A 13,595-nucleotide genomic window follows, 5' to 3' on the forward strand; every position below is an offset into this window, starting at 1 on the left:
GGGTTTTCCGCTGCGTATTTGAAAGTGGGCGGGTTCTTCTCGGATGTCCGCAGCAGATTTTCCACAGTGGAATTTATGATGCGGAAAATCCGCCGCAAGCCCCATTGAAGTCAGTAGGGACTGTGGCGGATTTTCCGCAGCATAAATTTCATAGCGGAAAATCTGCTGCGGACATCCGAGAAGAGCCCGCCCACTTTCAAATACACAGGGAAAACCCGCAAAAAAATCCGCTCGTGTGAACGTTCCCTTAAGTTGGTACTCTGGGGAACTGAACTTATGAGACACTTATCTGCTATACACATGACAGGGGATAAGGGTCAGATGGGGGGGTGTATGGGGTCCTGGCAGCGGCCAGTGATTGGTTGAGTGGGCCGTCACTTGTGTTCACCCCAGAAGGTGGGGGCTGGGGACGGGAGACAACAGCTGGAAGCACACTGGTCAGGTAAAAAAAAAAAAAAAAAAAAAGTCCAGAATTGATGATTTTTGATCTCACCCCAGAAAAAAATGATGTAAAAAGTAATCGAAAAGTCCCATCTAAGCAAACATGGTACCAATGAAAACTACAGATCATGGCGCAAAAAAAATAAGTCCTCACACAGCTCCATAGTTGGAAAGACAAAAAGTTAGAGGGGTCAGAATCTGGCGATGCACAGGGTTTTCTTTTTTTTTTTAAACTTTTTTTCCTCACTATAATGGAACCGAGCTGCAATACCACACACAACCTGAGGACAAGAGTGGTGCTGTTTCTGGAAAATAGCAGCTATAACCCATTAGATTGGGGAAAATGTTGGATCTGAAGACATTGGACTTCTGCTAGATCTAGTTGCTATGTGGTTCTCGTGTGGATATGAAGGACAGGCGGAGGTAACGGCGGGCACCCGTGCTGGCACACTTACAGCACCCATTATATATTATTTATCGTGTCCCATTTTTCCCACAGCTTGCTGGCTTTATTTATAGACGTGACTTTTCACCTATTCTTCCAGTAGGCGTGAGACTCTCTTTAGCTCTTTTGTATTCTGGGCTCAGAGACCACACGTGACAAGACTTGGGTTTACATGAAGTCTTGATTCTGATGGCGAAAAGTATTCAGACCCTTTACTATAAAACATGACATTTAGCTCTGGCTGCCTTCTATTTCTCCATCATCTTTGAGATGTTTCTCCACCTTGGGTGGAGTCACTTGTGGTAAATTCTTCTTTGGACAGATTGTATAAGGTCTATACAAGGTCACAAACCAAGCCATGAGGTGAAAAGAACTGCCTGTAGAGCTCAGAGACAGGAGTGTGGGGAAACAGTGGGCTGTCAGGTTGTCGGTGGTGGTCAGGTTGTGTGTGGTGGTCAGTTTGTCGGTGTCAGGTTGTGTGTGGTGGTCAGGTTGTCGGTGGGTGTCAGGTTGTGTGTGGTGGTCAGGTTGTCGGTGGGTGTCAGGTTGTGTGTGGTGGTCAGGTTGTAGGTGGGTGTCAGGTTGTGAGTGGCGGTCAGGTTGTGTGTGGCGGTCAGGTTGTCGGTGAGTGTCAGGTTGTGTGTGGTGGTCAGGTTGTCGGTGGGTGTCAGGTTGTCGGTGAGTGTCAGGTTGTCGGTGAGTGTCAGGTTGTCGGTGAGTGACAGGTTGTCGGTGAGTGTCAGGTTGTCGTGTCAGGTTGTCGGTGAGTGTCAGGTTGTCGTGTCAGGTTGTGTGTGGTGGTCAGGTTGTAGGTGGGTGTCAGGTTGTGTGTGGCGGTCAGGTTGTCGGTGAGTGTCAGGTTGTGTGTGGTGGTCAGGTTGTAGGTGGGTGTCAGGTTGTCGGTGGGTGTCAGGTTGTCGGTGAGTGTCAGGTTGTCGGTGAGTGACAGGTTGTAGGTGAGTGTCAGGTTGTCGTGTCAGGTTGTCGGTGAGTGTCAGGTTGTCGTGTCAGGTTGTAGGTGAGTGTCAGGTTGTCGGTGAGTGTCAGGTTGTCGGTGAGTGACAGGTTGTCGGTGAGTGACAGGTTGTAGGTGAGTGTCAGGTTGTCGTGTCAGGTTGTAGGTGAGTGTCAGGTTGTCGTGTCAGGTTGTAGGTGAGTGTCAGGTTGTCGGTGGACTGTCAGGTTGTCGGTGGACTGTCAGGTTGTCGGTGGACTGTCAGGTTGTCGGTGAGTGTCAGGTTGTCGGTGAGTGTCAGGTTGTCGGTGAGTGACAGGTTGTCGTTGAGTGTCAGGCTGTCGGTGGGTGTCAGGCTGTCGGTGGGTGTCAGGCTGTCGGTGGGTGTCAGGCTGTCGGTGGGTGTCAGGCTGTCGGTGAGTGTCAGGCTGTCGGTGAGTGTCAGGCTGTCGGTGAGTGTCAGGCTGTCGGTGAGTGTCAGGCTGTCGGTGAGTGTCAGGCTGTCGGTGAGTGTCAGGGTGTCGGTGAGTGTCAGGCTGTCGGTGAGTGTCAGGCTGTCGGTGGGTGTCAGGCTGTCGGTGGGTGTCAGGCTGTCGGTGGGTGTCAGGTTGTCGGTGGGTGTCAGGTTGTCGGTGGGTGTCAGGTTGTCGGTGAGTGTCAGGTTGTCGGTGGCTGTCAGGTTGTCGGTGAGTGTCAGGCTGTTGGTGAGTGTCAGGCTGTCGGTGAGTGTCAGGTTGGTGCTGAGTTGCAGGTGTGGGTCTGAGGTTGTTGCTGTTGGTTCGTACACTATAATGGCCTCATCAATAATTTATCACAGACCCCATGATGTCTTGGAGAGGTCCCCCGGTTGCAGGGAGCACACAGTTGGGGGGTGTACAAACCGTGGAGATGGGGGCACATACACACAATCCCCTCTTGTCACGATCAGACAATCCCCTTTGTGTCTCCAGGACAGGCAGCTCTGGGCACAACAGATGTTCTGGCCCTGACCGGAAATGACGTCAGTGGTGAAAATATTCTGTCTCTCCCCGTACACACGGGGACATGGAGCGGTTTCACAGGTGTTGGCTCCTCCCCCTCACTTCCGGCGCCCGGGGCTGCTGACAGCTCTCAGCGGAATGGCCGGCCGCACGGACCGGGCTCCGCTCCTGGACTGGGCCGAGGCGCCGGGAGTGAGTCCTGTCCCGGAGGGGGAGCGGGAAGCCAAGTGGCCCCGGGGCTATGGGACGAGCTGGAGCCGTACCCCACCGGGGGAGCTGTGCCCCCTGCCCCAGCTGGAGGATGATCACATCGTGGCGGTGTTCGTGGTCACATTCGATTCCAGGAGCGGTGAGTGCAGCCGGGGGAGCGACGTCTGGGATGGATGGATGTGTGTGTGTATGTATGATGGCTGTGTGTGTGTATGATGGATGGCTGTGTGTATGTATGATGGATGGCTGTGTGTATGTATGATGGCTGTGTGTGTGTATGATGGATGGATGTGTGTATGTATGATGGATGGCTGTGTGTATGATGGATGGCTGTGTGTATGTATGATGGATGGCTGTGTGTATGTATGATGGCTGTGTGTGTGTATGATGGATGGCTGTGTGTATGTATGATGGATGGCTGTGTGTATGTATGATGGATGGCTGTGTGTATGTATGATGGCTGTGTGTGTGTATGATGGATGGCTGTGTGTATGTATGATGGATGGCTGTGTGTATGTATGATGGATGGCTGTGTGTATGTATGATGGATGGCTGTGTGTATGTATGATGGATGGCTGTGTGTATGTATGATGGATGGCTGTGTGTATGTATGATGGATGGCTGTGTGTATGTATGATGGATGGCTGTGTGTATGTATGATGGATGGCTGTGTGTATGTATGATGGATGGCTGTGTGTATGTATGATGGATGGCTGTGTGTATGTATGACGGATGGCTGTGTGTATGTATGACGGATGGCTGTGTGTATGTATGACGGATGGCTGTGTGTATGTATGACGGATGGCTGTGTGTATGTATGATGGCTGTGTGTATGTATGACGGATGGCTGTGTGTATGTATGACGGATGGCTGTGTGTATGTATGACGGATGGCTGTGTGTATGTATGACGGATGGCTGTGTGTATGTATGACGGATGGCTGCGTGTATGTATGACGGATGGCTGCATGTATAAATGATGGCTGCATGTATAAATGATGGCTGCATGTATGATGGATGGCTGTGTGTGTGTATGTATATATGATGGCTGTGTGTATGTATATATGATGGCTGCATGTATGATGGATGGCTGTGTGTGTATGTATATATGATGGCTGTACGTATGATGAATGGGTGTATGTATGATGGGCGGCTGTGTGTGTATGATGGGCGGCTGTGTGTGTATGATGGGCGGCTGTGTGTGTATGATGGGCGGCTGTGTGTGTATGATGGGCGGCTGTGTGTGTATGATGGGCGGCTGTGTGTGTATGATGGGCGGCTGTGTGTGTATGATGGGCGGCTGTGTGTGTATGATGGACGGCTGTGTGTGTATGATGGACGGCTGTGTGTGTGTATGATGGACGTGTGTGTGTGTATGATGGACGTGTGTGTGTTGGCTGTGTGTGTGTATGATGGATGGCTGTGTGTATGTTGGCTGTGTGTATGTTGGCTGTGTGTATGTTGGCTGTGTGTATGTTGGCTGTGTGTATGTTGGCTGTGTGTGTGTATGATGGCTGGCTGTGTGTGTGTGTGTATGATGGCTGGCTGTGTGTGTGTGTATGATGGCTGGCTGTGTGTGTGTGTATGATGGCTGGCTGTGTGTGTGTGTATGATGGCTGGCTGTGTGTGTGTGTATGATGGCTGGCTGTGTGTGTGTGTATGATGGCTGGCTGTGTGTGTGTGTATGATGGCTGGCTGTGTGTGTGTGTATGATGGCTGGCTGTGTGTGTGTGTGTATGATGGCTGGCTGTGTGTGTGTGTGTATGATGGCTGGCTGTGTGTGTGTGTGTATGATGGCTGGCTGTGTGTGTGTGTGTATGATGGCTGGCTGTGTGTGTGTGTGTATGATGGCTGGCTGTGTGTGTGTGTGTATGATGGATGGCTGTGTGTGTGTGTGTATGATGGATGGCTGTGTGTGTGTGTGTATGATGGATGGCTGTGTGTGTGTGTGTATGATGGATGGCTGTGTGTGTGTGTGTATGATGGATGGCTGTGTGTGTGTGTGTATGATGGCTGGCTGTGTGTGTGTGTATGATGGCTGGCTGTGTGTGTGTGTATGATGGCTGGCTGTGTGTGTGTGTATGATGGCTGGCTGTGTGTGTGTATGATGGCTGGCTGTGTGTGTGTGTATGATGGCTGGCTGTGTGTGTGTGTATGATGGCTGGCTGTGTGTGTGTGTATGATGGCTGGCTGTGTGTGTGTGTATGATGGCTGGCTGTGTGTGTGTGTATGATGGCTGGCTGTGTGTGTGTGTATGATGGCTGGCTGTGTGTGTGTGTGTATGATGGCTGGCTGTGTGTGTGTGTGTATGATGGCTGGCTGTGTGTGTGTGTGTATGATGGCTGGCTGTGTGTGTATGATGGCTGGCTGTGTGTGTATGATGGCTGGCTGTGTGTGTGTGTGTGTGTGTGTGTATGATGGCTGGCTGTGTGTTTGTGTGTGTGTATGATGGCTGGCTGTGTGTGTGTGTGTGTGTGTGTATATGATGGCTGGCTGTGTGTGTGTGTGTGTGTGTGTATATGATGGCTGGCTGTGTGTGTGTGTGTGTGTGTATGATGGCTGGCTGTGTGTGTGTGTGTGTATATGATGGCTGGCTGTGTGTGTGTGTGTGTGTGTGTATGATGGCTGGCTGTGTGTGTGTGTGTGTGTATATGATGGCTGGCTGTGTGTGTGTGTGTGTGTGTGTATGATGGCTGGCTGTGTGTGTGTGTGTGTATGATGGCTGGCTGTGTGTGTGTGTGTGTGTGTGTATGATGGCTGTGTGTGTGTGTGTGTATGATGGCTGGCTGTGTGTGTGTGTGTATGATGGCTGGCTGTGTGTGTGTGTGTATGATGGCTGGCTGTGTGTGTGTATGATGGCTGGCTGTGTGTGTGTGTATGATGGCTGGCTGTGTGTGTGTGTATGATGGCTGGCTGTGTGTGTGTGTGTGTGTGTGTGTGTGTGTATATGATGGCTGGCTGTGTGTGTGTGTGTGTGTGTGTATGATGGCTGGCTGTGTGTGTGTGTGTATGATGGCTGGCTGTGTGTGTGTGTGTGTATATGATGGCTGGCTGTGTGTGTGTGTGTGTATGATGGCTGGCTGTGTGTGTGTATGATGGCTGGCTGTGTGTGTGTGTATGATGGCTGGCTGTGTGTGTGTGTATGATGGCTGGCTGTGTGTGTGTATGATGGCTGGCTGTGTGTGTGTATGATGGCTGGCTGTGTGTGTGTATGATGGCTGGCTGTGTGTGTGTATGATGGCTGGCTGTGTGTGTGTATGATGGCTGGCTGGCTGTGTGTGTGTGTGTGTATGATGGCTGGCTGGCTGGCTGTGTGTGTGTGTGTGTATGATGGCTGGCTGGCTGTGTGTGTGTATGATGGCTGGCTGTGTGTATGTATAATGGATGGCTGTGTGTGTGTATGATGGATGGCTGTGTGTGTGTATGTATGATGGATGGTGAGGACTGTATGCTGTATACTATGGCGATGACTGTATGCTGTATACTATGGCGAGGACTGTATGCTGTATACTATGGCGAGGACTGTATGCTGTATACTATGGCGAGGACTGTATGCTGTATACTATGGCGAGGACTGTATGCTGTATACTATGGCGAGGACTGTATGCTGTATACTATGGCGAGGACTGTATGCTGTATACTATGGTGATGACTGATGGGATTACTGGCCGTGTATTATACTGTATATCAGGACTAGATCACAGGAGTCTGTATATGTGTATAATACGGTGACTGTATATTACAGTAATGTCCGTGTATTATTGTTATGAATATTATAGTGGTGACCGTGTATATTATGATGGCTATGTATATTATAATCATGACTATGTTCTGTACTCTTTACCTGTATTACTGAAGTGTATGCACTGACTGATGTCTGGTAGCGCCCCCTACAGTACAGGGAGGTATTACATGTTCTGTACTACTCTTTACCTGTATTACTGAAGTGCATGCACTGACTGATGTCTGGTAGCACCCCCTACAGTACAGGGAGGTATTAAATGTTCTGTACTCTTTACCTGTATTACTGAAGTGTATGCACTGACTGGTGTCTGGTAGCACCCCCTACAGTACAGGGAGGTATTATATGTTCTGTACTCTTTACCTGTATTACTGAAGTGTATGCACTGACTGGTGTCTGGTAGCACCCCCTACAGTACAGGGAGGTATTATATGTTCTGTACTCTTTACCTGTATTACTGAAGTGTATGCACTGACTGGTGTCTGGTAGCGCCTCCTACAGTACAGGGAGGTATTACATATTCTGTACTCTTTACCTGTATTACTGAAGTGTATGCACTGACTGGTGTCTGGTAGCGCCTCCTACAGTACAGCCTCCTACAGAACATGTAATACCTCCATTACATGTTCTGTACTCTTTACCTGTACCAGGGTTAGCTGCTCCATTGGACACCAGGTGAGGGCGACTCCATGTAACTTTTTTAGGACATTGCGTCTACTGTACCCCGAAGAAGCTCCTGTCCTCTACATAGACCAGTGTTTCCCAAGCAGGGTGCCCCCAGCTGTTGCAAAACTACAACTCCCAGCATGCCCGGACAGCCTTTGGCTGTCCGGGCATGCTGGGAGTTGTAGTTTTGCAACAGCTGGAGGCTCCCTGCTTGGGAAGCACTGACATAGACAATGATTACAGCTCCCAGCAGATCTTTCTTTTTTATATATAAGGATTTTCTGTATCTATATTAGTTATCTACTTATTTTTCTTTAATCCTCACATTTTCCTATTATTGGATGACATTTTGGTGCCTTTAGAACCAATTACCAGGTTTCCATAGAGTTCTGGTCTCAACATACAATGGTTTCAACATACAATGGTCGTCCTGGAACCAATTAATATTGTAACTTGAGGGATCACTGTACAGTGTGTGTATATATATATATATATATGTGTAAATAAGCCCGGTGAAATAACCAGCCGAACAACTTGCGCCCACCCTGTACAGCGGGGTTTTCCTTTAGGTTTTTTCTCTGGATTGAAAATACCATTGAAACACTAGGGGGGATTTATCAAACTTTGTGCAGTGGAACAGGGAGCGGTTACCCATAGCAACCGGTCAGAAGGGAAAATGAAAGCTGCAATCTGGTTGCTATGGGCAACTGCTCCCCTATTCCCCTGCACAAGGTGTGATGCACCTCCCCCGGCCTAAGACAAGTGAAACACGCGGCGCGAACGTGCCCTGAGGACGCCGTCTCACATCCAGGGCCGGTTTATAGAGTTTTCCCTCATGAATAGTCATCGCCAGCTGCGACCCGATGTAATTCCTGAATCGCCACCTGTATACTGGAGGATGGGCACAACCCTCCTTCCCATCTGCCGGGGTGTGCCCTCCACGTGTCCCCATTGTCGCCCGTCTTGTGACTCCTGTATTACCTGTATGATCTTATCTGGCACCTGTGAGGAAGCAGCGGGGGAGGGGTTCTCCTCCATTGCCGTCTAACACCCCCCCCCCCACCACCAACCATTGTTTCCTCTGCCAGGACGGACCTCATCCTACTGTACATGCCGGACGCCTCTAGAATAGAAATAGGAAATAAATCTTAATAAATGTAACCTATTTGATGCCAGTTTGCCCGTTGACCAGTCAGCCCAGGTCCATACCCCAATTGCCCTGTACGTTTGGCGTAGGGATACTTTAGGGATAATTTTTTTCAGACCGAGTACCGATACTTCAGAAAAGCATATGTTTTCTATGGGGATTTTTTCCTACTCTGGACAGTTCCTAAAATGGTCAGAGATGTCAGCAGAGAGCACTGTGTTCCAAAAAGAGAACCATTTCCTCTGTAGTAGTCAGCAGCTAATAAGTACTGGAAGGATTAAGATTTTTTTAATAGAAGTAACTTACAAATATGTTTAACTTTCTGGCACCAGTTGATTTTAAAAAAAAGTTTTCCACCGGAGTACCCCTTTAAAGTACTCGCCGATACCAATTACTGATTTTTTTTTCAATGTCCTATTAAAGATTTTTTTATTTTATTTAAACTTTTGAAAGGGTTGGATTCAAATTTTTATTAGGGAAGGTGTTAATTCACATTTTTTATTATTGTTATTTATGATTTTATCTTTTTTTTTACACATTTTTTCACAATTTTTTAGCTATAACATGCAAGGTGCCCGGTGTACACTACCCGAACTATGTGTGCACAGGGCGCCTTGCATATAATAGCTAAAAAATTGTGAAAAAATGTGTAAAAAAATAATAATAATAATAATAATAATAATAAATATGAATTAAAGGGGTACTCCAGTGAAAACCTTTTTTCTTTTAAATCAACTGGTGGCAGAAAGTTAAACATATTTGTAACTTACTTCTATTAAAAAATCTTAATCCTTCCTGTATTTATTAGCTGCTGAATACTACAGAGGAAATTCTTTTCTTTTTGGAATGCTCTCTGATGACATCACGAACACAGTTCTCTCTGCTGACGTTATTATAATAATAATAACACTTTATTTATTTATTGTTGTCCTTAGTGGGATTTGAACCCAAGTCACCAGCACTTCAAGGCAGCAGTGCTAACCACTGAGCCACCATGCTGCCCTTAGCATACATCTGCTATGCACGGTTGCTAAAATGGACAGAGATGTCAGCAGAGAGCACTGTGCTCGTGATGTCATCAGTGTTCCAAAAAGAAAGGAATTTCCTCTGTAGCATTCAGCAGCTAATAAGTACTGGAAGGATTAAGATTTTTTAATAGAAGTAAGTTACAAATATGTTTAACTTTCTGCCACCAGTTGATTTAAAAGAAAAAAGGTTTTCACCAGAGTACCCCTTTAACACCTTCCCGCCGGCAGGTATTGGATTAGGTATCGGTACCGATACCATTATAGGTATCAGGACATCCCTAGTTTGGCGTATATGTTTTCAACCTCGATGGCGAGAAATACTGTGGCGAATGCGACACGTTCTGCCTGTTTTCCTATAAGTATATGTTGATTGTGCGGGACGCCGTTTCATCTTCGTTCACAAAGTGTTCTGAAAGCGACGAACGCTAACTACGCCCGTGTGTTATATTTAATAGGCCCGCTGTCCGTTCGCCGCCGTATACGTTTGAGCCCCTTTTGGACAGTGTACCAACGTATATGACAAACGTGGTATGAACCGAGCATAAATGTAGGAGCACACCCACTTATCTATTTAGTTAGATTTCCAGGAGGGATTACAGAGGTACGCCACAAGCCTGAGCTCTGTACAAAGAAGCTTCAGAATTAGAATACAGGTAGCCCGGTGATGATGTATGATTGGCGCCAGCTTTCCCATGAACGAATAACTTTTTTATTAATTTTTTTTATTTTTATTATTTTTTATTTATTTTTATTATTATTACGGTAGTTTAATAGAAATTAGTGATCAATTTCTGCGGTTGGTTACGAGCATTGAGTCATTGACTATTCTTGCAGAACATCTCGCCGTCTCCTTATGGCACATGTTTTGCGTAGAGGAAGTAGTCGTTGTTTCCAGTAAAAACTTTTCTTTTCTTGGTTGCTTCTTCCTCTTTCTATGTTTTTATCTCTACAGGATGTGACTTTCTAGTACAATGTTTCCCAATAAGCGTGCCTCCAGCTGTTGCAAAACATCAACTGCCAGCATGCCCAGACAGCCTTTGGCTGTCTGGTCATGCTGGGAGTTGTAGTTTTGCAACAGCTGGAGGTGCCCTGGTTGGGAAACACTGCTTTCTAGTGCAGTTCTCTGCTATCCATTGGCTCTCCGTTAGTTTTAAACTACTACTCCCAGCATGCTCTGGTGGTGAAGGTGGAGCCAGTGTTAAACTAGATAAGTTAAAATATATATATATATATATATATATATATATATATATATATATATATTCTTACATAATAATGTAGAGGTTTTGGCTGATGTGGCATGGGTTTTTCAGCCATACTGATTGCAATTCCATCGCTGAAATTATTTCTTAGTGCTGCCTACATTTCCCATGAATCTTTTCACTTTGCAGAGAGAGGGGGTGGAGTCTGATCACTGCACCTTGTCATCTAATTAGGATGCATGGGTTGGAGGTCACCCAGGTGAACTGATTTGACTCATAAGTGGGTTGGGGGTCAGTTTACATTATGTGTACATACATTACATTACTTATCCTGTACTGATCCTGAGTTGTATCCTGTATTATACTCCAGAGCTGTACTCACTATTCTGCTGGTGGGGTCACTGTGTACATACATTACATTACTTATCCTGTACTGATCCTGAGTTATATCCTGTATTATACTCCAGAGCTGTACTCACTATTCTGCTGGTGAGGTCACTGTGTACATACATTACATTGCTTATCCTGTACTGATCCTGAGTTATATCCTATATTATACTCCAGAGCTGTACTCACTATTCTGCTGGTGAGGTCACTGTGTACATACATTACATTACTTATCCTGTACTGATCCTGAGTTATATCCTGTATTATACTCCAGAGCTGTACTCACTATTCTGCTGGTGAGGTCACTGTGTACATACATTACATTACTTATCCTGTACTGATCCTGAGTTATATCCTATATTATACTCCAGAGCTGTACTCACTATTCTGCTGGTGAGGTCACTGTGTACATACATTACATTACTTATCCTGTACTGATCCTGAGTTATATCCTGTATTATACTCCAGAGCTGTACTCACTATTCTGCTGGTGAGATCACTGTGTACATACATTACATTACTTATCCTGTACTGATCCTGAGTTATATCCTGTATTATACTCCAGAGCTGTACTCACTATTCTGCTGGTGAGGTCACTGTGTACATACATTACATTACTTATCCTGTACTGATCCTGAGTTATATCCTGTATTATACTCCAGAGCTGTACTCGCTATTCTGCTGGTGAGGTCACTGTGTACATACATTACATTACTTATCCTGTACTGATCCTGAGTTATATCCTGTATTATACCCCAGAGCTGTACTCACTATTCTGCTGGTGAGGTCACTGTGTACATACATTACACTACTTATCCTGTACTGATCCTGAGTTATATCCTGTATTATACCCCAGAGCTGTACTCACTATTCTGCTGGTGAGGTCACTGTGTACATACATTACATTGCTTATCCTGTACTGATCCTGAGTTATATCCTATATTATACTCCAGAGCTGTACTCACTATTCTGCTGGTGAGGTCACTGTGTACATACATTACATTACTTATCCTGTACTGATCCTGAGTTATATCCTGTATTATACTCCAGAGCTGTACTCACTATTCTGCTGGTGAGATCACTGTGTACATACATTACATTACTTATCCTGTACTGATCCTGAGTTATATCCTGTATTATACTCCAGAGCTGTACTCACTATTCTGCTGGTGAGGTCACTGTGTACATACATTACATTACTTATCCTGTACTGATCCTGAGTTATATCCTGTATTATACTCCAGAGCTGTAATCGCTATTCTGCTGGTGAGGTCACTGTGTACATACATTACATTACTTATCCTGTACTGATCCTGAGTTATATCCTGTATTATACCCCAGAGCTGTACTCACTATTCTGCTGGTGAGGTCACTGTGTACATACATTACACTACTTATCCTGTACTGATCCTGAGTTATATCCTGTATTATACCCCAGAGCTGTACTCACTATTCTGCTGGTGAGGTCACTGTGTACATACATTACATTACTTATCCTGTACTGATCCTGAGTTATATCCTGTATTATACTCCAGAGCTGCACTCACTATTCTGCTGGTGAGGTCACCGTGTACATACATTACATTACTTATCCTGTACTGATCCTGAGTTATATCCTGTATTATACTCCAGAGCTGTACTCACTATTCTGCTGGTGAGGTCACTGTGTACATACATTACATTACTTATCCTGTACTGATCCTGAGTTATATCCTGTATTAGTAATGTTCTGTGAGTTCTGACCATGACTTTTGTCTCCAGGGAATATTGTGGAGTGGTGTTTGCCTCAAGACATCGACCTGGAAGGAGTGGAGTTTAAGTCAATGGCCAGTGGGTCACACAGGGTCCAGTCAGATTTCATGTAAGTATCACTACGAATTGTAATAACCTCCATATAGAGGAAACCTACTGAGTAATCTATCTATCTATCTCATATCTATCCATCTCATATCTATCCATCTCATATCTATTTATCTATCTCATATCTATCTATCTATCTATCTATCTCGTATCTATCTATATATCTCATCTCGTATCTATCTATCTCGTATCTATCTATCTCGTATCTATCTATCTCGTATCTATCTATCTATCTCGTATCTATCTATCTATCTCGTATCTATCTATCTATCTCGTATCTATCTATCTATCTCGTATCTATCTATCTATCTCGTATCTATCTATCTATCTCGTATCTATCTATCTATCTCGTATCTATCTATCTATCTCGTATCTATCTATCTATCTCGTATCTATCTATCTATCTCGTATCTATCTATCTATCTCGTATCTATCTATCTATCTCGTATCTATCTATCTATCTCGTATCTATCTATCTATCTCGTATCTATCTATCTATCTCGTATCTATCTATCTATCTCGTATCTATCTATC

At 45.5% G+C, this 13,595-nt stretch overlaps 2 protein-coding genes across 3 annotated transcripts in view; one reads left to right on the forward strand and one right to left on the reverse strand.

Annotated features, from left to right (window-relative positions):
* The window catches only part of WEE2 (WEE2 oocyte meiosis inhibiting kinase), a 52,537-nt gene extending 49,712 nt beyond the window's left edge, over positions 1 to 2,825 (reverse strand). The window contains exon 1 of the mRNA XM_056517762.1: positions 2,723 to 2,825. Coding sequence (XP_056373737.1) covers positions 2,723 to 2,741 — 19 coding nt within the window. The 5' untranslated portion in view covers positions 2,742 to 2,825. The remainder of the gene's footprint in view (positions 1 to 2,722) is intronic.
* Positions 2,826 to 2,857: 32 nt separating this feature from the next.
* Positions 2,858 to 13,595, forward strand: part of DENND11 (DENN domain containing 11) — a 43,778-nt gene continuing 33,040 nt past the window's right edge. Inside the window, exons 1-2 of one of the 2 annotated variants that reach the window (XM_056517764.1) lie at positions 2,858 to 3,170; positions 12,963 to 13,062. In XM_056517764.1, the coding sequence (XP_056373739.1) occupies positions 2,960 to 3,170; positions 12,963 to 13,062 (311 nt within the window). In that variant the 5' untranslated portion in view covers positions 2,858 to 2,959. The remainder of the gene's footprint in view (positions 3,171 to 12,962; positions 13,063 to 13,595) is intronic. The other variant, XM_056517763.1, reaches the window with a different exon arrangement.

Source organism: Hyla sarda, chromosome 4 (assembly GCF_029499605.1).
Source record: "Hyla sarda isolate aHylSar1 chromosome 4, aHylSar1.hap1, whole genome shotgun sequence".
NCBI lineage: Eukaryota > Metazoa > Chordata > Amphibia > Anura > Hylidae > Hyla > Hyla sarda.